The 23,951-nt window shown below is 47.5% G+C and overlaps 5 protein-coding genes across 16 annotated transcripts; 4 read left to right on the forward strand and 1 right to left on the reverse strand.

Moving 5' to 3' along the window:
• The first annotated feature begins 1,026 nt into the window (after positions 1-1,026).
• On the forward strand, positions 1,027-2,005 carry LOC117899426. The gene is made up of 3 exons (XM_034809424.1): positions 1,027-1,371; positions 1,437-1,750; positions 1,811-2,005. Exons 1-3 carry the CDS (start codon positions 1,090-1,092, stop codon positions 1,926-1,928), a joined length of 714 nt encoding a protein of 237 aa, XP_034665315.1. The 5' UTR covers positions 1,027-1,089; the 3' UTR covers positions 1,929-2,005.
• LOC117899428 (multiple coagulation factor deficiency protein 2 homolog) lies at positions 1,996-2,887 on the reverse strand. Its single transcript, XM_034809427.1, has 4 exons — positions 2,730-2,887; positions 2,584-2,671; positions 2,377-2,518; positions 1,996-2,311 (listed from the first exon to the last, which is right to left on the reverse strand). Exons 1-4 carry the CDS (start codon positions 2,885-2,887, stop codon positions 2,184-2,186), a joined length of 516 nt encoding a protein of 171 aa, XP_034665318.1. The 3' UTR covers positions 1,996-2,183.
• A 198-nt stretch (positions 2,888-3,085) lies between these two features.
• On the forward strand, positions 3,086-17,463 carry LOC117896251 (UPF0691 protein C9orf116 homolog). Its single transcript, XM_034804421.1, has 4 exons — positions 3,086-3,315; positions 3,378-3,590; positions 4,929-4,939; positions 17,453-17,463. The coding sequence occupies exons 1-2, from the start codon at positions 3,177-3,179 to the stop codon at positions 3,581-3,583; spliced, it is 345 nt and encodes a 114-aa protein (XP_034660312.1). The 5' UTR covers positions 3,086-3,176; the 3' UTR covers positions 3,584-3,590; positions 4,929-4,939; positions 17,453-17,463.
• LOC117899028 lies at positions 4,415-4,973 on the forward strand. The gene is made up of 2 exons (XM_034808787.1): positions 4,415-4,541; positions 4,613-4,973. Exons 1-2 carry the CDS (start codon positions 4,537-4,539, stop codon positions 4,971-4,973), a joined length of 366 nt encoding a protein of 121 aa, XP_034664678.1. The 5' UTR covers positions 4,415-4,536.
• On the forward strand, positions 4,929-23,823 carry LOC117896249 (serine-rich adhesin for platelets-like). Of its 12 annotated transcripts, none has more exons than XM_034804416.1 (11): positions 5,109-5,212; positions 7,298-7,479; positions 12,280-12,300; positions 12,433-12,758; positions 12,826-12,951; positions 13,011-13,130; positions 13,201-13,592; positions 14,155-14,355; positions 14,418-20,826; positions 20,975-21,439; positions 23,459-23,823. In XM_034804416.1, exons 2-11 carry the CDS (start codon positions 7,476-7,478, stop codon positions 23,603-23,605), a joined length of 8,211 nt encoding a protein of 2,736 aa, XP_034660307.1. In that variant the 5' UTR covers positions 5,109-5,212; positions 7,298-7,475; the 3' UTR covers positions 23,606-23,823. The 12 variants fall into 12 exon arrangements, with proteins under 12 accessions (XP_034660310.1, XP_034660311.1, XP_034660302.1 ...); XM_034804413.1 differs by having other exon boundaries at positions 20,975-22,156; positions 22,208-23,515; XM_034804414.1 differs by having other exon boundaries at positions 14,418-20,667; positions 20,737-20,826; positions 20,975-23,515.
• The last annotated feature ends 128 nt before the right edge of the window (positions 23,824-23,951 follow it).

A 23,951-nucleotide genomic window follows, 5' to 3' on the forward strand; every position in this document is an offset into this window, starting at 1 on the left:
ATGTACTTTTTCGTAAACCGTATACATCATCAATATAATCGAACTGGCACATATTCACAGAATGTTTTATAAACAAACATACATATATAGCGACAAAAGTAGAACAGAAAGTACATAAATAAATACAGGCATCCATCAACGGAACACCATTAAATGATATATCATGGCACACCCAACCCACAAGACACCCCATAACTACTCGAACAACATACATAAATACTTACATATATCACGCATCAAACGATTATAAAATGCCGACAAGAATGCTGAAAAAACATAAATTGAAATGCAAACGAAATACTCAAAGCATAAAGCGATTAGCTTACAAGACTTCTAATCTGTTGCTAAATACTAAACCAAATAAAAATACTCGAATTATTGTGAAAGTATTGCAAAACATTGTACATGTATGTATTTATATGTTGTCTGTAATTGATGAAAAATCAACATGATCCATTCCGAGCAACATGCTGGAATGATTGCACTCACAAATTTATTGCAAAAATCTATATACACTTGCATCCATACTCGAACATACAATAAATTATTCCAACAACAGCTAGGAAACAGCAAAAGCATTAAAGTAACAATAAATGAGTTGATGATTGATACAAAAGCAAAGACACAAATTGTTTTCCACTCTCCTCAACCCTCCTCCGTTCTGCATTTCATTTTCAGTTTCCATCTCCACTTGAACACGCACAATTTCGCGTGCGTTTACCTGTCAAATTGAGTTAGCATTGACATTTACAGAGTCGTTTTCCTGGAAGCGACGATCAAGGTGAACTACTCCTTGGGCCGGAAAAACGTCTCTGGGTAATTTCAGGCTAATGACACTGCGATGGTAGGAAAAACACTCTCGCTTCTGTGCCTCAATCGACTTTTATGGTGCAGCGATGCCTGCCAAATGATTGCCTGCTCTCAGCACCTAAACCCTCTGTCGTCCCTCCCTCCAGCGATCTGCTGCCTGCCAAGGCGGAACTGCAGTTTGGCATCGCAGATGGGCGACAACGGATAAAAGCCAGGCGTTTGGCCAGGCCCAGACTAGTCACAAATCTCAACAGTCGGTAAACGCACGCGATCCTCGAAATGCAGCAACCAGGCTCGGATTACATCACCTTCTCTCTACTTGGCTTGGTCTGCTTCCTCAGCCTTGGGGAAGCGGCCAGCAGACAGCTGCAGATTTACGACATGGATATGGACAATGAAGTGTCGGGAAACAGCACCGAAGGCCAGCACACTCCTGGCCTGACGCTGGAGAGACCTCTTAACTGGCTGAGGCAAGCCCACAGTATGTTTGGCAGCCCCGCAGGTCATGTGGTCATTCAGATGGCCAAGGAGCTTCTTCACCGCTCCGCGGGCAATAGTCAAGTGGGTGATTAGGTCGTCAACTTGTCAGCTTCTCTGAGCTCAACTCGGATGTGGTTCTCCCTTAGGTTCTCAGCCTGAATCTTACCAATTTGCTGATCATCATACTGCTCAAGGTGCTCATCTTTTCCGCTGGAATACTCGGAGCAGGACATTGGAGTGGCTATGGCCATGGGTATGGTCGCTCCAACGGACGCAGCGACAATGCATATGGCATGGGCCTGGAATCGGGTGATGACTACATGATAATGGGCTTCCTGGCCGCCCAGGGAGCCGGTCGCGACGAGTGTCTCTATGCGGCTGCCTGTGCCTGCCCCAATGCGGCTTATGAGTACGCCAAGGCGGGACGCGCTCTCCTGGGTGCCATCGAAGTGTTCGAGGGGTAAGGTTCATACTCCATTTAAGTCTGTGAAAATTATTCAGTAAATTGTTTTATCCACAGGGCACCCGCAGGGAAGCCTCGCTACAACGATCTAATTGTGCTGATGGAACGCGCCGCCTACGATGGCTATCGGGGAGTGGCCTGCAACACCACCCAGACCTGTGATGGGCTTCTATGAGATCCCATTCCATCCCTGCTACTACCAGCAGCTATTTATGTTCATCTTTAAATGTTTATTATGTTGTAGTACAAATGAAGTGCAGGTTAGTGCATTCCTGGCCGTAGCCGAACTTGGCTGGTGGCTGGCGGCTTGTGGGTTGTGGCTTGTGGTGTACAGTCTCAAATGGTTCAGCTTGGAAATCAAATTAGTTGCTAAATATATTTTAACTAATCTACATCTATTATTGTGTCTACTACGGAAGATGGTATCGCCTTAGCGCAACAGATTCCTCTCCAAGTCAGGCTGCTCCTTGCCGCCGGTTATGGCCTTAACGAACTCCGGATAGTGCAGCAGCCCATCGTTATTGTCATCGGCAATCAGCAGAAACTTATCAATGGCCTCTGTGGGGGCACAATACACATTAATATTTTGGCCATCAATTAAATTTTGTGTGAGAATTGATTACCTATAAAGTGCTCTAGCTCATCGGTGGCATTCTGCAAGTACTCATCCCGCTCGCTCTTCTTGAAGTAGTCGTAGTTGTGATGCATCGCAGATTGTATCATCTCCAGGCCATCGAGAGCATTGTTATTGTCATTGTCGTGGGCCTGTAATTGCAGAAACATATTAATAACTTTCACTTTAATGAGGGTGTTCCCTGTGGGTGTTCCACCTTGAACATGTAGAATATCTTTTCTTCCTCGCTAAGGTCATCCAGATTGGCCTGCACACCCATTTCCTTGAGATCATCATCGATGCGACTGAAAGGAAAAGTCAATAATGAGCAGAGAATCAACAGTAGTTGCGGCCCCCACTTACTGCTCTTCGTGGGTGAGATGCTGATCCACTCGCCGTGTCTCTCCGCGCGGATGGTGCGGTCCCCGCTTCAGGGCCAGAGCTCCATCGAAGCTTTGACTAAAGTTGGCAATGCAGATAATAAAGTTTAGCACATTCGATAGCTTGCACATTTTGTACATTCAATTGGGAAGCTCTGACAACACTTTGTGCGGAAGGGAAGTGTGTATTTGGTGGTTGCTGGCCCAGCCAGCCACAGCTGTCAGCTGTCAAGTGTCAAGTGGTGGGGCAGTGCGCAGCCGCTGACTGGCGACTGGCAACTGTCAGATTCAAACTTAGCAACCTCTGAATCTGTTGTGTGTTTGTTCAATAATATCCATTACTATCGGGTTGTAGTACCTAGCCACACGTCGACTTACATCAATTTTTCACTAAATAATTGTTAAATTTTTCTCAGATTTCATTGGCAAAATGTGTGAGCCTGCCTGTGACGATTTGGAGACCTTCAATCCCCAAGTGGAGTTCCAGAAGTTTCTCAAACGCAAGCCCGTCATCCAGACAGCAAAACTCTATGAGAATCTACACAAGCGCGAAGACATAAAGTGTCCCTGTAAGTATCCTGTCTGTGCCACAAACACAGACTACCTTCTGATTCTGTTTGTTTCTACGCAGACCGCTTCAAGGGCTATGGCGTGGAGAGCGACACCAATACCATGTACCGCACTTGCAACTCGGAGTACGGTTACTATGCTCCCAATGCCTACACCATACCCAAGCGCTTCCATCCGCGTCCGCAAAAGTTCTCCAACGAGGTGGCGCGCTTCGGCATGTATCGCAATTTCTCCCTGAATACCCACATAGATCGCACATTTTACTAGATTTTTTGTATCCATGTCGAAGCTAAGCTCTTTGCTAATCTTGGCAATCCCTTTATGGTTTTCTGTAATTTTGCAAATCTGTTTCAGACCAACAATTTTGTACAACCTTTTGCCATTTAGAAACCACTTGACAACATTTATATCCCTATAAATCGTATTTGAAAAATAGTTTAAAATAAATTATGGATTAATAATTATAGATTCATTTTATAGTCTTTGGTATTCAGTGAATACTATTCACACATCTACGAGTATGGCTAATTGTGATTGCGGGAATCAAGACTCAGTTCTAGAAACAATTTATAAATTGTTTAAAATTATTAATTGGAAATAATTGGAATTGTGAAATTTTCTGTTGCTTTGCTGCTGTACTTCCATCTTCACAAAAGGCTGCTTTGAGTTGCCAAAAGATTGCGCACTTCTTCCAATCTTCTGGCGTTGTCATTGACGACCTCCTCCTACTTGTTGTAATCTGCCGAATTGACGCACTCTTGAATGACGTTTCAGGTTGACGCATTGCTTCCAAATATTCCATTGAGTGCAGTATTCAATTTCGGTTCAACAAATATAATTTGTTTGTAGTCTTTGGGCTCTTCTTGTTTTTGTACGTTCCTGGCTGTGTCCATCCATTGTACTAGATTAATATCTATGCCTTGATGGCAAATTCGAACTGGTAGACGTCTTCAGGTATTTAAATTGAATTGTACTGTGTGGCCAACCTGCTTCTAGAAACAACATTCATGGCAATCAAGTACATAACTTACTTGCCTTGATTGTTATGTTAATTATTTTGTATATACTTTTCAGTACGCATATATATTTTTCAAAAAAGAAAGACAAAGCTAAAAAAACAAAACAAAATCAAAGAAAATTACACATTTCAACGTTAAAGTTTCAACGTTAAAGTTTCAAGTTAACAACCAACTGCTGGGAACTATCAGAAAGCCAACGAAATGAGGTGAGCCATGGCCGTCATTAGCATAGTTAAAGCCGCGATAGCCCAAATTCGAACTGCCATTCCTCGAACAGTGAGACCAAGAAACTACTCGCCAAATTGCTGTGCGACATTTACGGCAAGCAAGAGGAGCTGGCACGAAGCATGCTGCTCTCTGGTAGAGGCATGGATCCCTATCCAGAGGATTTTCCTTCAAGATCCTTAGTAAAGAAGAAGGGACAAATGTCCCGCCTGGTCAACGGTATGACGGGTGGTCGTGCAGTCTTGGAAAAGCTGGATGTTCTCAAGCTCGCCGATGTCGCTGATATTCTCAAGACGGAGATCCTCCTGATGGGCTATATGCTTCAGACTGTCCTCATAGCCAGGGATCGCAAGAAACGGCAACAGGAGGTGCTGTGCAAGTTCATCATCACCTCAGTGGAGAGATGTAAGTAATTTTTCTCTCAGTGCAGCTACTGTCAAAATATGCGGTGGGTGGGGGGCTGCAGTGCGCACCGCGCATGTCCCACGGAGTGACAGCTGTGGGCTTGGGCCTGCCTCTGCTGGCCATTCCTGGCCCAGTCAAGTGCGGACCTCTCAGCTGTGTGCCTCGTTAGTGCGGAATAGGAAAAGCCTACAAACAAAATTCAAGCTGAACGCTGAAAAAATCCTCGCTAGCGTCACGCAACGTGCATGTATGTGTGTGTGTGTCTCTGTCTGTGTGTGCGTGTGCGTTTGCTTTATTCAATGAACTTTGTCTGTATGCGTGTGTTGTGGGCAGGTGAAGCGTGTGCGTGTGTGGGCGTGTGCCTCGGGGGGAGGCCACGTTGATGACGACACAAGATGAGGCGATGGTGGCTGACTCTGAGACTGTCTGACGAGCCATACACGCACACCCCCCCTTTCACCCACACACACACTGAAGCATTCTCTGCCTGCATGGCTGTGTGTGTGTGTGGACACGCGGTTTGAATTAACAACGTGTAGATGTCGGCGTCTCTGCTGATGTCGGGTCGGACTTGGCCTGGCCTCCACAAGCATTTCTGTCCGCTTTATCTATGTTTTCATATCTCTCTCTCTCTCTCTCGCTTGCTCCCACTCTTGTGTATGTGTGTGTGTTTGTGTGTGTGTGGTGGTGGGCTGCCCCATGTTACCCTTGACAAAAATACTCTCGTAGTGTGGCAACAGCAACAAGAACCACCGAAACAAAACAGCCATAAAAAACGAGCGCGTGCTAAAAGTACGAGTAGAGCATTCCATCAGAGGCAACCATTTATTTATTTATGATTATTTCACCTTCGCACCCATTCGGAAATGCATTTGCACTTTCTAATTGAGTTTTCTGCGGCAGCGGTAGCGGTAGCGGCATTGGTGAATGTTATGTGAATCCCGACCGTGCGTAATTGAATAATATACTTTTATCGATCGCCGAGACAAGAGACGCAACGAGACCGAGGCCCAGTGCGGTGTAATTAAAAGCTGCAGGAAATCGAAATAATGCACTCATGCCATGCAGAATTTCATTAAAACCTCAACTCGATTTCTTCCGCTTCGAGCGCGACTTGCTTCCAATTGCCTGCGATGTCCGAGCGCGCCATTTTGTCGGCCCTTTTCCTGTTCCAGGTGAACGTGAAATGTTTCCCCCGCCCCGTATGAAATGGCTTTGTTTTGATGAGTGCCGCACATGTGTCCTGTGCTGTGCTGTGCTGGCCATGCCCGATAATGCTGCTATTTTTGTTTGCCATTGTGGGTTGTAGGATTCATGTCGTGCTGCCACTCATGAGCTCAGCTTTTGTGTGTGGCAGAAGGAAAAAAGTTGATTGCGGATTGCATAACTACAAAGAATGTCCCACAAAACAGAAAGTGAAGGCCGTGTGCGGCTCAACTGAGAACAGTGTTTAATCCATACATATATCTGGGGCAAACCCATTCAAATCCCTCTAGCAGTGAGTCGTCAACTTTGATTTATGACTGAGAGAATGAGAGTGAAACTACAAGGAAAAGTCTGAGCGATTTAAAGAACTTAATCAAAGCAGAAGTTGAGCAATGTTCAAACAAACTGCTGCTGTGGAGACCCAATTAATAGCCACTTGGCAAACATCAATAGAACAAGTTCCCTGTGGGCACTGCCACAGCCTCTGCCCCTTTTCTCTTGTTCTTTCTGCCACAATCTGGTCTTGGGGTCATGTTGGTCTTAAAGCTATTGCCTTAATTAAATGCCACACTCAGGCTTAATGCTCTGCTTAAGCCTCCTGTTGGAGGTTGCTTACTCGAGATTACATATTTAAATTCTTGGAAATTTTAGAGCCGAATTTCGGCGCAAGATAATTACTTAGGCGAACCACTGACAGAAGCGTAAAGCGTAGGGCAGAAAGTGGGTCAAGACAGCCACCAGTAAGCCAGGGAATCGATGATACGGCCAAGTCGTACAATGGCATGGCTTAGACCACTAGCCTGGCCAGGCATTGAGAGCTGGTTCTCGTCTGCAGTTGCACGGTTGTCAAGGTTTTCCTTTCTTCTCTTTTTACGTGTCTGAATGCCTGTGGCTGTTTCTGTGAGAGTTGATTGTGTTTTTTTAAGATAGTTTTCAATGACATTTGAAGTCAAAGTTATATAACCGTAGCATGCCACAACCTTATATACGTACATATATACCATATACTACGACTAGTTGTAATCAGATATGTACTGTGTACATATGTCCTGTGTAGAAGCATGCTTATGTCTAAGTGAATCTATGTACGTGTATTTATGTAAATCTTGTGTAAATAATACAATAGGCCACAGCAAAACAACAACAACAACCACAACGACAACAACAACTAAAACAAAAATGTAAAACAATAACTAGAGAATCCCCACAACAAGAACAAACTACTTACAACTACAACAAAGAGTCGCTGAGACAAGGGCAGTGGCTGAAACCATAGCATACCGACAGGCGCACGTTTACTTAACATGGGTAACTATGCCAAAAGCTGCACCAACCAACACACCAACCACCAAACACTCAGTCTCTATATATACATAGTCATACATATATATAATACACATATTTGTATCTGCATAACTGGAGTGATTAATCCACGATTCATGTGTTTTTTAGCGCCTCTCAAAGTCAAATGTCAAACTAAACAAAGCCAGAAAATATTCCTAAAATACATGCTTCGGCTTGTTCGTTTCCAAACTAAACCTAACTCTTTCTCCATATATCTTTCTCTTTATCCGTATCTTTATCTTTGTACATTTAACAACGAAATACTAACGAAATATCTGCGAAAAGGTAATTTATGCAAAAGAAGTTGAACAGACAGAAACAAAACGCTGCTGCATATTTCATACGATATTTGTCCAGCATCACAAACGGCAAAAAACCCACCCACACATGCACACCCACACTTATCCATACACCCACTACCAAACACACACATATTTATTTATATATCAGCATTCTCGTACACGTGCACACCCCGTCCAGGCATATTACTCATGCTGAAACGCGCACAATTCTAATTTTGGCAGCCGCTCGTAATTAACATTTGCATTTTTGTTTTTGTAACTGAAAGAGTTATTTTCCCCCAACCAAAGAGTTGGCATAAATTTCCATTATTTCGTAGTTGAAAGGGGGCGTTCAAGCCCATTTAACCAATTCATCCAGCCTTGCTGGCATTTAATTAGAATTTTCCCACTACCCATTTTTTGGGGACATCCTGATATATTTTTGGTTTCTCTTGCCATTTTTTCTCAGCATTGTTGACTGTATTTTTTCCAATAAATTCCCTAAATGCTTCCTTTGTCACAGAAACATATGTACATACATACGAATGAATGTAAAACTGTTGCATGTTGGCCAAGCTTTTGCTGTTATTTTTCTACTCTTCACAAGCATTTGCCAGCCACACAATTTCCTGTGTGTTGTACCTCCGTCTTTGGTTCTTGATTTTTGTGTATTTTTATCTTTGACATTTTTCCATCAAATTGTAATTACGGCGCCGATGTTTATTTTACACTCAGTGAACGGCATCGATGACGCTCAGAGCGTGTCTATAGCTATGCAAAGTGACACCAGCTGATATGTGGGTGGGCGGAAGGACCCTGAGACACACACACACTTTAATTTTATGAGAAAGGACACCTTAAGTTAACAGATAATAACCCAATTAATGTACGAATAATAGCTACAGCTGCTGTGCACCCTGCTGAAATGAGTTTAGTTCCATAAAAGATACCTTTTTGATTGGGTAACATTTTAATTCCCTTGGAAACTTTTGGGCATACGGAAGAACCCATCGCAAAATTCTTGAGTAGCCTGACTGTCACAGGCACAGATCCCTCATCAAATTCAACTCAAGCTAAAAGAAAATTACGAATAAAAATGGAAAACTTGCATGTTTTTGTCAGGCAAAATGTTCAGTTAAGTTTTGAGAGCAGAGCTTATTGAAATTGACAGACAGGCAGGCCTGATTGGGAAGCCTAATGTAAATTGATTGCCTGTTCTGGAAAGGCACCCCAACAGGACACGTGTCGTATGCGTAATGCTTCTCTTGGCAGTTTAATCAAAGTTAAACTGCACTAATTCTTTAAACATTATGCAAGTGGCCGGAAAGCACATTCCCTCTACACTCTCAGGCTTAATCGCGTGTTGAAGTGCTTTTGTCTGGGTGCCGCGTGATAAAAGAAAATTGCAATCGTTAAACCGATAAGCCGATAAGAATTGGGGTTAAGCATTGCATTGGTTTAATGAACCATTGAGGATTAACTTCACTGCATTACACGGTCTCATCTCATCTCTGCTGGATGGCCGCCGGCCGGGGGAATTCATTAGAAGATTCACGCTCGAATTGACACTAATGGCACTGAACGTGCCTGCGCATCCAAGTGCAGTTGGGATTGGGTTCGTTTTCAAGACAGCCGCAGACAAACTGACGCTACTGCCGCAGTCTTTCTCTGTTTTTCTCTGTCTTTCCCGTTGTCTCGCTCTGTGTGTTCCCGCTTTGGGGTCATGCAATCCCTCGGGATAAATACGGTTTAAGTACACAGCTTTTCCTGCTCTTCAAGCTCTGCTTTCGCACAGTGGCTGAATGCCGGTATGGGGCAAATGGCCATTATATAGAGTGAAGTAAATCTCGCTAGAACTGCTCCAAAGGTGTCAGAGCGAAGATAAATTAACTTTTAGCCATGTGTATGGCAATTTTTCCAAGGGAGTGTTGTGCTTCAGCTCTAGAACCTGAATCGTAAAAATACTCCGGCTTAGGCGCTGCAGAAGGTCTTATAGTTTAGTGCCGAAGTTTTTAAGAAGTTTTTTCATCAGCAGCAAATGTCTTTCTGTTTATATGAAAACTATTGTGGTTGGAAATCTTTCTGCAAAAAATGTAATCCGATTGGGTGTATTTGAGTGGTCTGTAAATGCATCAAAAGCATCGGCAATCAATGCTAGCTTGGTTCTTTTCTGTTTTGTTCATTTAAACATAGAAGAAACTTGAAATCTATGTAATATTTACTGCCCTAAATGAACATTAAACTAATAGTAAAATTGTAAGTTAAATTAAACTAGAAGTAAAGTCAAACATGAATATTTTTGTACACCAATTCGTTTCATTTTTGTCAGTGTATAAATGCCCGCAAAGGGCCAGTTACTTTTGGCTCATTAAACCAGCTGTCTTGCATTGCGTTTTCTTTTTTAGTTGGGGGCACACAAGCACAAGTGGCGCAAATACTCACACACTCACACATGACCACACGCACGTGATGCCGCTTGTAGCTTTGGCCCAGCCTGGTCAAGGTCTGACTGAGCATTTGGCCAAATTGCTGGCTGCCTAACAATCACAGCCTTGACATGCAAACGCATACACACACAGACAAACACTCGCACACATCCCGGCCACGCTATTCTCGGGGTGCATTTAAAATAATTACCAACAAGAAAGTTTTTTTTTCATTGTTATTTGCACATAAATCTCTCATGTAAAATGCATTTCCACGAGGAGCGAAAAAAAGATAGCACTAAAAAATATGAGCCCCCCGTGGATGTACTCAGACCCAGACTCAAGCTCAGGCCATCCGTCCATCCTCTGACCATAAACAATGCTTTATGTCCGGCGCCTAATTGGTGCTATGTTAGGGGCCCCATTATATAAGAGTTGGCGCAATTACTATTTCATTAGCTGAGTCCGGGCTTGCATTGGGGCAGACGAGTTATGAACTTGATGAGAGGCATAAGAGCAATGTCGAGCACCCGCTTTTAGCATAAGTATTTTCCTCAATTTTCCTTAAATAAACAAAGCCGCTGTTTACTTGAATTTAACTTTTAGCCAAGTCCTGGCAATGGCTCCCATGATTGCCTCTTCATTATGCAAATGCCTTCCACCAACACACGCACTTTGCTGGAATAAACTTCTTAGGTACACCCAACACACGCACACGGACACACACACACATACTTCTGCTCATGTATGTACATTTGCTCAAGTATGTAAATAAGCGAAGAAATTCGAGGAAAACATGCCAAAAGAAATTGCCCATCTAACTACATGTCGACAGAGGCCATTTTCTTTGCCAAACTTATTCGCTATCTATATTTTCTCTGCACCTAAATGAATTTCCCAGCCAAAATTAAAGCAGCCTTGCTTAGAATTCTTTAACCTTAAATTACCTCAATTGCCAGGGGAATTATTTAAATGTTAATTTTATTTTCCCACCAAAATTCATCGTGTTTTTTTTTTGGCTATTCTCTCAGCATACGCTTTCCGGGCAACTGAGTAAGCAGATTTGAGCTTTAACATTTGAATCACGTTTCACTTGGCAATATGCAGCAATAAGCTGGAAATGAAAAATAAAGCGGAAATCAAATTATCAGCCATAAACTGGGGCTACACATCCAACCAAAAAAAGGAAAAACAAATAAATTTATATCGATTCCAAAAGCAAACTTGAACCGAAAGCGGAAACGCAATCTGAATTTATTCTGCTCTCATAAACTCTGCTTCAGACACAATATTATTTTTTTATTAACTTGACCTTTAGTGTAGAGAGTTGTGTGGGGAATAAAACCAAAGCTATTGGGGTGAAGGCAGTACAGCAGATGCTTCCAGTCAAAGAGATAAAGTTGAAGCCAAGGCAAGCCAAGCTAAGAGGATATTGTCTTGCACCATGAGACTGTCAGCTTGACAGTGTAAGATCTCAGCAGCTAACTATGTTGTATAACAAGCTGAAAGCTGAAATGTCAGAGCTTGCTCTACATAGATACACACACACATGTACATATGTACACCCACCCACACACACTCTGCACCGCATGGCACCCTGCATACCATTTGTCTGGCGCAATAAATGTCATGGTCAATTTCACACAAAGATGTGTGAAGGATGAAGGATGCTGTTAGTGGAGGAGTGACTTGATTCATTTTAGCTGTGGAATGTTGGCTTTTTTCTTTCCCAATTGTATGGCACAACAGTTTTCATTCACATGTCCACTTAGTTCGTTCGCATGTCTTAGTTTCGCTCTCGACTTAGTTTCGCACATGGACATTTCGCTGTCATCTCTTGATAACATCCGGATCAGAATACTTGATTGATTATGTGTCTAACCTATATAAATATATCAATATATATATATTCTTTGTATTCTTTCTTCTTCTCTCTTTTGCGCGCTCTACTAACTCTACCAAAAAAACAAAAAACGAAAACAAAAATCCAACTAATCTCTTTCTATGAATATCTCTCTCTCTCTCTGTATAAAAACGTAATTTATGTACATGTAAAGTTTGCATACTGCACGGATATTGTAAGTCATAGGGATTATACAATTATCTGCCCAGAGCCGAGACCGATTTGAATAGAATGAAATGAATTAAAGTTACTGTAAAGATTGTAGCCAGAGGATTTACTAAAGAAACATTTCACTTGACTCTTGCAGACGATGCACAGCCTAAAATGCGTTTTAGCCTCTCACCACCGCCACAGAAAGCCATTTGCAGCAGCGCTGCCAGCCTAACCTCCCCCACCACCACCAGCAGCAGCAGCAGCACCACCCTAAGCACCACCAGCAACAAAAATAGAAGCACCACCAACCAGCACAACATGCTGACACGCAATGGAGCAGCAGGAGGAGGAGGAGGAGCTGGCTCCACTGCTGCTGCTGTCACCGATGAGGATGCTGCGTCGGATTACAATCAATGGCTGCATGCCATGAAGCTGGTCGCCCGTCTGCCCGGTGGCACCCCACCCGAATTCCGGCGCAAGGTAATGTATCAGCTTTCAGCTGTCATCTGTCCTTGATTGTCCTGATTGATTGCATTGGCCATCACAGCTGTGGCTCTCGCTGGCGGACAAGTACCTCAAGTCGAAGAACGTGGACTGGGCCAAGCAGCGGGAAAAGTGCTTCTGCGAGGAGTGGCGCGAGGATGACGAGGAGCTGGGCATACAAATCGTTAAGGTGAGCATTTGGGCACACAGCAGCTCTGGCCAGGACTATATGTTCCCCGACTTTGCTAGGACCTGCATCGCACTGGCTCCAATTTGTGCACTGGCCCCGCGGGATCCATCAACCAGGCCAAGCTGAAGCGCATTCTGCTCGGCTATGCCCGCTACAATCCGGAGGTTGGCTACTGCCAGGTGAGTGCTCCTCAAAGGCTCTTTGTCTGCTGCCTTCACTCGAGTGAACTCTCATCTCTCCTCGCATCAGGGTTTCAACATGCTGGGCGCTCTGATACTGCAGGTCATGGACAAGGAGGAGGAGGAGTCCATGAAGGTCATGATCTATCTGGTTGAGGGTGTGCTGCCGACGGGCTACTTCTACGGCTCGATGGGCGGCCTCCAGGCGGACATGGGCGTGTTCCGTGAGCTGATGCAAACGCGTCTGCCGCGCCTCGCCAAGCACCTGCAGCGCCTGCAGGGACCCGTGGAGAATGCCTTTGAGCCGCCCTTGACCAATGTCTTCACCATGCAGTGGTTCCTCACCATGTTCTGCACCTGCCTGCCCATGTCCTGTGTGCTGCGCGTCTGGGATCTGGTGCTCATCGAGGGCAGCGATGTTCTACTCCGCACCGCACTCGTTCTCTGGAGCCTCCTCGAAGAGTGAGTAAATTGTCTCTCTCTCTCACTCTCTCTCTCTGTCTTTTTGGGGCTGTTTGGGGGGTTTTTCTTGGTCGCAACTGCAGCCCCTTCCCTCATCCCATTTCTTGGCACGAATTTGTGTCAAGGCTGCTGTTAGAATTTTGGTAAAAACTTTTTCTCGCTTGCCAAATGCAATTTAGCAGTTTCGGTTCGTTTCTGGCCACCAGAAATGTTATGTTCTGTCATTTGGGAACTTTTTATGGTGTCTTTTGGGCAACAACAACTAAACCAGATATCAACAAGGTTAGCAAAGGCATAAAGAGACTAGACATAGTGCTGAGCCAGATGCAAAGCCAGCTCGGAGCTGTGTGAGTTCAATGTCAACGGGTTGAGTTATGAAATTCAAAGAGGAAGACTTTGGGATAAGTTTTTGCATTGATTTTGTCATTAAGAAAGGCAAGAAATTGTGGCTAAGGCAGCTTAAGTGAGAAAACTTTGGAGGAACAAAGAGAAAACTTAGATGTTTCGGGGATTATATTATTATTTGCATACCTTTAACCAAATCTCTTTCTCCCCTTTGCAGACGCGTGCTCAGTGTCCGTTCAGCCGATGAGTTCTATGGCAAAATGGGTTCCTATTCGAGTGAGCTGCTTAACGGCCATTTGATCGATTCGAATGGACTGATCGAAAGAGTCGTCAAGCTAGGACCCATTGCAGATCTCAGGCAGTTGAGGGACAAGCATCTGTACAACATTGCCCCACTCCGACACAAGCAGGGAATGCAGTGAGTATCAAATAGGCAGAGGAATAAAAACACAACAGGATTCAGAGCTTTGTCCATTTCAGACTGTACTACGATGACGAGGAGACGCATTCGGATGAGGAGCGCATTGCGGTGGCCACCGTCTGGGGCCTGAACTGGGGCCGTCGCGGCTCCGTGGGACCGGCAGCGGGCAGGCAGCCAACGGAGCAGAAGGATCGCATGGCCCTGGACATTTCGTTGCTGAAGAAGCAGTACGACCGATTGAGGGAGCGCCAGAAGCAGGCACACGTCATCCTCACCACCGCCTGCTCCACGGCAGCGCGTCAGGGAGCGGCACCCAACACTGCCCTGCCCTCGGTGACGGTTAATCAGCTGCTCCTCGGCCGCCCGGCCATCATCACCAACAAGGGCAAGAGGGTGAGTGCTCCGCTGGGAGCCATACCACCTGCCAGGAAGCCCTCCCTCCCGGCTGTGCTGCACACCAAACCCTCCGCGGAGAAGACGCTGCGACGCGGGGAGACGCTGCTGTGGCGGGACACGGATGACACTCGCAGACGCCGCGACAGCCTCACCTGGAAAGAGATCAAAGCGGATCGAGCCATGATGCGTGAGGGCAGCGTAAAGACGCTGAAGGCGCCGAAGCTCCGCTCGCGATTGGGCAAGAGCGACAGCTCCTCGTACAGCGAGGACAGCGATGGCGAGCAGGAGGACGAACGCCCCGGCGGCGGCGGATCCAGCACGGACACCAGTCTCTGCGACGACGATGATCCCAAGTCGACGGAGAAAAGTCCCAAGCAAAAGGCGAGGCTGGCGCGCAAGCTGAAGGAGAAGACGCAGCTGTCGACGGGGTCACGGGAGGCAAGCTTGGAGCGCCAGAGACCCAAGTCCTGGGCACCCAGCTCCCATGAAATACCCTTCATGCTGATGGGCACCGAGAGTGGGGATGAGAAGGAGTCGGCAGCCAAAGAGGAGGCGGCAGTTGCAGCGGAAAGTGCCAGCAAGCTGGAGCCACTGCATCTGCTGGTGGACTTGGAGATTCCTGGCATCACCAGCACCAGTCAGCTGTCGCCGATGCCGGACATGGCCAGCTATCTGGGCACGAGCTGCATCAGTCCGCTTCCAACGCCCCGGCCGGTGTCCATCGATCCCTTGGCCGCTGAGGCAGCAGCTGGAGAGGAGCAGGCCGATGAATCCACTGCCCGCGTGTTCGATGTCAGTGACGATGGCGTTACCAATCAGTATTTCGAGCGGGTCAACAGTGCAGAGCGTCCGAACCGCCTCGAGCTGTCCTACTCCCTCAACGAAGAGGAAACGGACGCCCGAGCGGTGTACATGGAGCAGCGGGCGCAGGTGGAGGGACAGAGCGGTGGGCAGGAGTCGAAGGCAATGCCCTCGCCTCAGCTGAGGGAGGAGCCTGTGGATGATACGGATGACAAAGTGCCACAGATACGCGATGACAACATTCCCGGCGAAAACAAAGACGACTACAAGGAGGTGTTGAGCATGACGATAGAGTCCCACAAGCCGCCGCCTCCGACAGCCGCCAGTCTGAGCAATGCCAGCCGAAAGCGTAACGATCCGCGGCGCAAGACGCTGACCAGATCCTCAACGATTGATATTGAAGAGCGTTTCCAGGCGCTGGAGCATCGCTTCAGCCAGGAACAGTCCTGTGATAAGCCCAAGTATATTCCCAGCACGGCCGCTTTAGAGGAGCGATTCGAGACCCTGGAGAAGCAGCTGAGTGCCGAGAAGCAGCGCAAGGAGCTGGAGGAAGATCCATTTCCTGGAGTGGCTGAGAAATCCGAGCGAATTCCAACAACGGCCGATCTCGAGAGCCGTTTCAATGCCTTAACCAAGCAAATGAGTTCCAGTGAATCAAGTTCCAAGGCACCCATCGACCTGGGCGACGCAGAGCAGTCCAGCAGTGGAAGTGGCGCGAAGGAGCAAAAGGACAGCGAAAAGACCAGCAAACTCCACAAATCAGAGGACGCCCAATCAGAGGCAAAGGAAACTGCAACAACACCCAAAAGTGAAAGCAGCAAAGGAACGGAAAAGGATAAGAGTAAGGAGGAGAAGGAAGCAGAACAGCCACGCCTTAGGAAACTGCCCTCGACAGCCGAGCTGGAGGATCGTTTCAATGCCCTGGAGCGGAAGATGAGCGTCCAGAAGAGTAGCCCAGCCAAGACCAAAAAGGAGCCGCCCGATGAAGAGCCAGACAAGGAGGAACCAAAGACCCGAAAAGAAACAGAGGAGGAGAAACCCAAAGAAAGTCCGGCCTTAAAGGGTGCCGAAGAAAGCGACAAGCAAAGTGAAACTGTTAAGGCTAAGGACAAAACACCCACGAAGACGCCCGAAGAAAAAGAAACGTCTCAGAAAGTGGAAGCCCCTGCCGGAAAGGACAAGCCCGACAAGACAGTGGAATCAGAGGAGGAGCTGAAAAAGAAACCGGAACCCGAAAAGGTAGAAAACTCACCCACAACGCAGAAGGAAACTCAAGAAGAATCCGTAAAGACTCCACGCAAGTCGCCACCATCCACAGAGGAGTTGGAGAAGCGTTTCAATGCACTGGAGAAGCGACGGAGCACAACCAACCTGGAGACGTCCAAAGAAGCTGAGCCAGCAAAATCCACAGCCAAAGATCAAAAGTCGACAGAAGCGCAGACTCGAAAGGAAGCTGAGACTCCGCCAAAGGAAGTCAAGGCGATGAAAACCTTCGATGAAAAGCTAAAAGAAGTGAACACTTTGCTGACAAACGATCCAATGAAATCCGAAGAGGAAGTTCGAGCTGAGGAGAAGCGCAAGGGTTTCGAGGAGAGATGCAAGAGTGCCAGCAAGACATTGGAAGCCAAGGAAGTGGATGCAGAACCTCCAACAAAGAACATTAAGGAATCTTCTGACCCTAAAGTAGAAAGTATTCCAGCAAAGAAAACTGAGGAAACCGCACAGAAAGATCTCGGCAAGCGACGTGCTTCGGAGCCGCCTTCTACAGAGGATCTGGAGAAGCGCTATGACACTCTGACACGTCGCATGAGCAGCAGGAATCATTTGTCCACTCAAAGCGAGACGGTGAACCAGGCACTCGAGCGGATCGAACAGGAAGTCATCTCAGAGAGCGGAGAGGAACGAGCGGGGGAGAAGAAACAGCCGCCGTCCACAGCGGATTTGGAGAGCCGCTTTGAGGCGCTGCATGGCAAGGAGAGCAAGGAGACCAAGGCCAAGCCCAAGTCCCCGCCCAAGCTGGTGGATGTAGCCATTGAGGCGCATATACCTGAGCCGCCACCACCTCCACCACTGCCACCGGCGGAGCTCAGGATACTGGCGGCGCCCACACTACACCAGCAGCAGGCACTCATCGAAGAGCTGCAGAGCAAAATGCAGGGACAAACACCGGGAGAGGAGAACCTCAAGCCCAGCCAGATCAATCCAAAGAGGAAGCAACAGCAGCAGCAGCAGCAGCAGCAGCGACAACGGCAGCTGCAAATGCAACAGCGACCCACAACGATGGGCGATGAGACCTCGGAAGCACCTGCAAACACGGCTTACTACAGATCGGGAAATTATGAACCCTGGCAGCAGCGAACGGTTCGTCGTTTCTCCGATTTGCCCTCAAGGGCCGATCTGGAAAACCGACTACAATTCCTGGAGAAGCAATTGTACAAGAAATTCTACAAGCAGCGCTGTGCAAGTGATTCCGAAGTTGCATCGAAGTCGAATGTCCGCGAGTGCAGTGCTGATGGGCCCAGCACATCGCGCCAGGCACTGGCCGAAGGCCAGCTGGAGCAGCGTGTCCTGGCGCTGGAGAAGCAGCTGAGCGAGAACAGTCTCAAGTTGCTGGAAGCCATGCGCGAGAAGTCAGCGGCGGCTGTGGCAGCTGTGGTGCCTGTTGTGGCGCCCCGCAGCGATGACAGCGGCTCGCCGCGTCGGCTGAGCACGGACACAACCGATGCCACCACCGGCAAGGAGCTGGTGCGCTACACGCAGAACTTTGGCGAGCTGGAGGAACTGGACTCCCACAAGCCCATCAACATCAGCATCAACATCAAAATGATGGTCAACAAGGACACGGAACGGAAGAGGAGCGAGTCCAAGCCCACCACAGAGGATCTAGCACGACGCCTCGAGCAGTTGGAGGCGCAGTTGGTGGAGGAGAGAGCCAAGAACGGCACCGTCATACCAGAGAATGAAACTCTAGAGGCACCACAGATGGAAGATGAAGCCTCCAAAAAGCAGGAGAAGGACTGCCACAACCAGAATGTCAGAAGCGATGAGACGGTTAGATTGGAGGACGCTCCGCCAGAGACCATTGAGCCGGAGACGGTGAAGGAGACCAAGACCCTGGAAAATGAGGAGATAGCCCTGGCCCGTGCCAAAGAGGTAGAAGTCGATAAAACAGTCAAAGAGGAAGTGGTTGAGCCGAAAGTTGAGGTGCAAGAAGATAATCCCAAGCCGGAAGATGTCATCAAACCCGAAGTTGCTGAAGAAACCTGCACCAAAGATATCAAAACCCTTCCAGCTGAGAAAGAGAAACCAAAAGTCGAAGCAAAACAATGCTGCTCAGATGAGGAAACCATCTCGAAAGAGTCCTCCAAACAGCAGCCAGAAAAGACCCCAACTAGCAACGATTTCTCCAAGGAAGTGCCAGAGAAGGTGGCAATCGATGACAACGATAAGGGATTACCTGTGGATGGGAACAACAAGACGGTGGTGCTGCTCATGGACAATGAGCCAAAAACCTCAAGACTCAGACGCCTGACCAGAGCCAACACCGAAGAGCTTGAAGATCTGTTTCAGGCATTGGAAAAGCAGCTCAGCGAACGGAACCTAGTCAAGTCCGAGGATGGTCGCTTGGTACGAGCTGAGAGCAAGCCCTCCACCGAGCAAGTGGAGCAGGCGCAGGCCATTACCGATCTGACCAAAGAGATTCAGGATTTCGCCAGTGCAGACCCCGAAGAAAAGCTGGAAAAAGAGCCAAAAGCAGACAAGTTAGAGGCAGAGCTAGATGCGGAGGTGGAAGAGCCAAACGACTATGACTGGGGACCCAACCCGGTCAAGCATCACCTGAAACGGAAAACTGTCTACTTACCCTCGACGAAGGAGCTGGTGGCCCGATTTCGTTCGCTTGAACGTCAAATAAAGCTGCTCGAGGATGTGGAAAAGATCGATGTGGAGCAGCGGCTGAAGGAAATCGAGCGCAGGATCAAGCTGCAGTACTCGCTCTCCCACGAGAAGGACCTCAACAAGTATCTAGAGCTGTGCGAGGGCAAGGGCCTGGACGAGCTCGAAGTTGAGGAGACGCCATCCAAGGAGGAGCCACCCGCACCTCCAGCCAACCAACGTTCGCGCAGTCCTGCACGGAAGGTGGCCACCAAGTCGCCGTACACTTCCCCATCGCGCAAGACAGCCACCAAGTCGCCGTACACTTCTCCATCGCGCAAGGCCTCCAGCAAGTCCCCGTATGCCTCGCCCTACACATCTCCGTACACATCCCCGTCTCGTCAGCGTCAGAAGACGTCGCCGCATTCATCGCCGACGCGAGTCGCATCCGAAAAGAAGATGAAGCGAAGTCCCTACACCTCGCCAGTGCGTCGCCAGGCGCATCCCAATGATCTGCCCATCTCCGATGATCTGGAGTACAAGTATCGAGTGCTCGATCTGGTGCGTTCCAAGTCGAAGGAGAACCTGGCCAGGCGCATGAACGATCCCAATCGAAAGCCGGCCATTCATCCGCTCGAAATGCTGCTGGATCCGAGTCCCGATGGCAGCGAAATACCCACAACCGGGGAGCTGGAGCATCGCATTCGCCTGCTGGACGAGAAGCTCAGGTCGCCTGTCCGCCCCTCCCGACACAAGTCTCGCTCCCGCTCCCCCACCATCGAGGACATGAAGCGCAAGAAGATGCTGGAAGAGCAGCAGCCCCGCACGCCGGTGCACAACCTGGAACGTCTGGTCAGCTCTCCGGGCAGGCCGGAGCCCCCAACGGCCGAGGAGCTGGACGTGCGCATGCGGGCCCTAGAGGAGGAGCATAGCTTCGACTTCAAGACACAAAAGGACTACAAGGCCTTTAACCAAAAGCTCAAGGACGTCATATCGCCGTCGGTCTCCTTTGAGGAGTTCAAGGCGGCCAAGTCGCGCGAACAGAGTCCTCGCCGTGGGGGTGCCACCACGCCAAAGTCTGCCCTGCGCCGCGATGACCCCGATGATTACTCCACGCACACGCACACAAGCACGCACTATCGACCCACCAGTCCCAAGGTGATACGGTTCCGGGACGAGGACGAGGACTACTTTGAGGAGGCGCCGCGCCCAAAGTCACGACAGTCCAGCGAACGAATGGTGGGCACCACAAATGAGGTTTTGGCTTGTTTCTCGGAGAATATTAAAATTCTTCAACGTATTCTTAAGAAGACTCTTGCAGATCAGCCATCAAGCATCCGCAGCTACAGCAGCAGCTCCACAGAGGCTCTAGATGCTCTGGGCAGTCGCCTCATGAGGGTAAGTAGCCAGTCGGAGGGGGAAACTCTCTCGAACACCGAATCAAATATATATTTTAAATACTCCATTTAGATACTCCCTGCTGTGAAGCTATATTCCTACTCCATCCTTTAAGATTACCACTAAAAATCCATTGTATTCCTTGTAGGAAACATCTCCCATCACACGCACTGGAACGCACACGGGCGTGCCGCTGAGGACAACAGGTGAGAACATCAACGATCGACTCAGTTCCATCAAGAACACCATCAAGTCCATCGACACGCTGTGTGAGGAGAAGCCCTACCAGAAGGAGAAGTGCCAGCGATACATCGACTCGCTGTTCTCCGACTCGCTGTATTTTGCAGCCAAAAAGAGCTCGGCGGAGGATCTCGCCCACAGTCGCAGCGAGAGTCGGGGCCGGACCATGCAACGGTCCAGCGATTATACGCCGTCTATAAGGATAACATCGGAGCATCGTTCGCTGGGCTCGGCCGAGTCCCGGCGCTCGTTGAGCCCGCTGGGCAGGGACGTGAGTCCGCTGCATCATCGCTCGCATCGGGACCTCAGCAGGGATCTGTCGCCGCGCAGGCGGCGCGAGCAGGAGGAGCGGGAGGAGCGCGAGAGCAGTAGGGTAAGACGTGATAATATGTTGCCAAATTATTTTGCTGATAATCGTAGCGAACTAAGTAGCGGGAGTAGTTTAACAAAGTTTCACAAAGTAGATAGACAACTAGAAGAGACGTGCGCCAAGTACGCGGACGATCGACGCTCGGCCTGCAGAACACCGTTGAGCTCACCATACGAGACCCGATCCACAGCCACACGGCAAACCACCAACTACAACTACAACTACAACGCCACAACAACAACAACAACAACAACAACGACAGGCACAGGCACAGGCAGCACAGCAACGGTTACCGATAGCAGTTTCCCCCGGCCCGTGTCACCCTACCGACAGCCCTACGATCCATACAGGCGTCCAAATGCCCCTGCTCCCGCCTACCAGCCAGCCAAGCTGGATATCCGCCACACCACGGTGACCTCGACCTTCTATGATCGCTTCCTCACGGAGAAACAAATCGAGAAACAGACCCTCTCCCGCCCGCCCAGCCGTTCCCCGGTGGTGTCGCCCTCGATCACCGCCAAGAGCTATAGCGATCTCTACCAATCGGTCTCGACCACGAGCAGCACCTCCACTCCCATAACAACCACCACCACTGGCGTCACCTCATTCATGTCCAGCAGCTATGCAGGCCCCTCCTCATTCTCCCTGCCCGGCGGCAGCAATTACTCATATCTCAGCACGCACACGGCCGCAGCCGGGAAATCTCTTTCGCCTGGCGGCAGCAGTTCCTCCGATCTGCGGCTGCGTAGCACCGACAACTTGCTTGCTTCAACCACAACATCCGCTTCAGCCAGCACCACGACATCGATCTCTTTTGTGCCCTACTGCTTCGCCAGCAGCTTGGGGAGTCGCTTAAGCGAACCCATTACCAGCACTAGTGCGAGTCAGACCACCACCAGCTCTCTGACCTACTCCACGGGGGTGTACAATCCCATGATGTCGTTCACTTTAAGGGAACCCTTGACCAGCAGCTCCCTGGGCGGGACGGGTACTTCCTCTCTGCTCGGTCAGTATCAGTTTAAGAGTAGCTTCAGCTCAGGCTACACCCCCAAGACACCAACTGAACAGGACAAGCCATAGAGAGAGATACACCACACCAATTGATCGTTAACCAAAGGTTGTCATTAACAAAAAACTCGTATCACACACACACCTAACCTCACTCCGCATATGGACCGTTTACAGAGTCAACTGTGCAGCTGTTCGCACTCAAAATCAAAACAGATCAAGCTCAAAAAACATTTAAAACATCACAGGAGAAGAACAAGCGTAAGGCAACACCATAAAGCAATATATACACACACACACACGTACATAAATCTACATAAATATATATACAAGATACAAACTATGAAATTCCGATATTTACTCTTCCACAAATTGTTAAGGCGAAAACTTTGTGCACCAAACCATTTTGGCTTCTTGCAACTTACCTCATCTACACATTGACAGCACATCAGGCAAACTTAGCAAACGATTTTTTATACAATCTACTATATATATATCTACCTACATATACTATATATATACAAGAAAAGCAAAGAATATACCTATCGGAAATTATAACCAAAGTGTGAAGAGGAGGCAAAGAAATGTTACGAGTATCTTACTTACAGCATCTTTTTTCAGCGTTACAACAAGTTTAGCTAATTCATTTAAACTTTAATGAAATGTTTCTGAAACAACACTCAATTAAACTTAAACTTAAACCCCAAACTTTTTCTTAAATATTGTCTAACAAATACACTAATATACAAAATACACTAGCCAATCAAAGAACACAAACAACAAACAAAACAAAGTTATGCAACGGTGTAAAACTCTAAAATGCATTTTTGGGCCGAGTTAGTCGTGGAAACAACAAAAAAAGAAACAACAAAAAACATTAATCAAAGAATGTTAACTGACTGACACGAGCCGTAATATTAGTTTACCAAAACATTGTTATATATATGTATATGTATACCTATACCGCGATTCCGAATGATGTATATTATATATTGAATCATATATCGGTTGCAGTTGTTGAATTCCAGTAATGAGAAAAACTCCACCTTGAGTCGGAGTCCCAGTAAAACGCAAAAAAACTCGAAAGCAAGTGTAAACAATTATCTCGCAAGGCAAATACGGAACCGAAAGTTATTCAAAACACTTAATAAAATGTTATGAAATGCATATAACGATTTAGAATGGAATGGGATATCCTGTGTTCCCCTACCAGCGACCTTGGATAGAAATATTATTACTACGAAATGCAATTGTTAAGTAGGCAAAAACTCAAATCAAGAACGGCTTCAGTTTACACGAATTACATTTAATATTTCTGTGGTTCAATTGTGTTTGTTTACATTTTTAATTCTTTTCTGTGAATGCTTAACCAGTTTTTATGTTAATGTTCGAAAAATTCAACCTATTGAAAATATTTTTGTTACAAATTGTTAAAGAGTTTTAAGTTTTGAAATAAAATAAAAGTAAAACCAAAAATAACAAACGATTAATTCTGTCTGTTGGGAGC

The sequence above is a fragment of the Drosophila subobscura genome, chromosome O (genome assembly GCF_008121235.1).
Source record: "Drosophila subobscura isolate 14011-0131.10 chromosome O, UCBerk_Dsub_1.0, whole genome shotgun sequence".
NCBI lineage: Eukaryota > Metazoa > Arthropoda > Insecta > Diptera > Drosophilidae > Drosophila > Drosophila subobscura.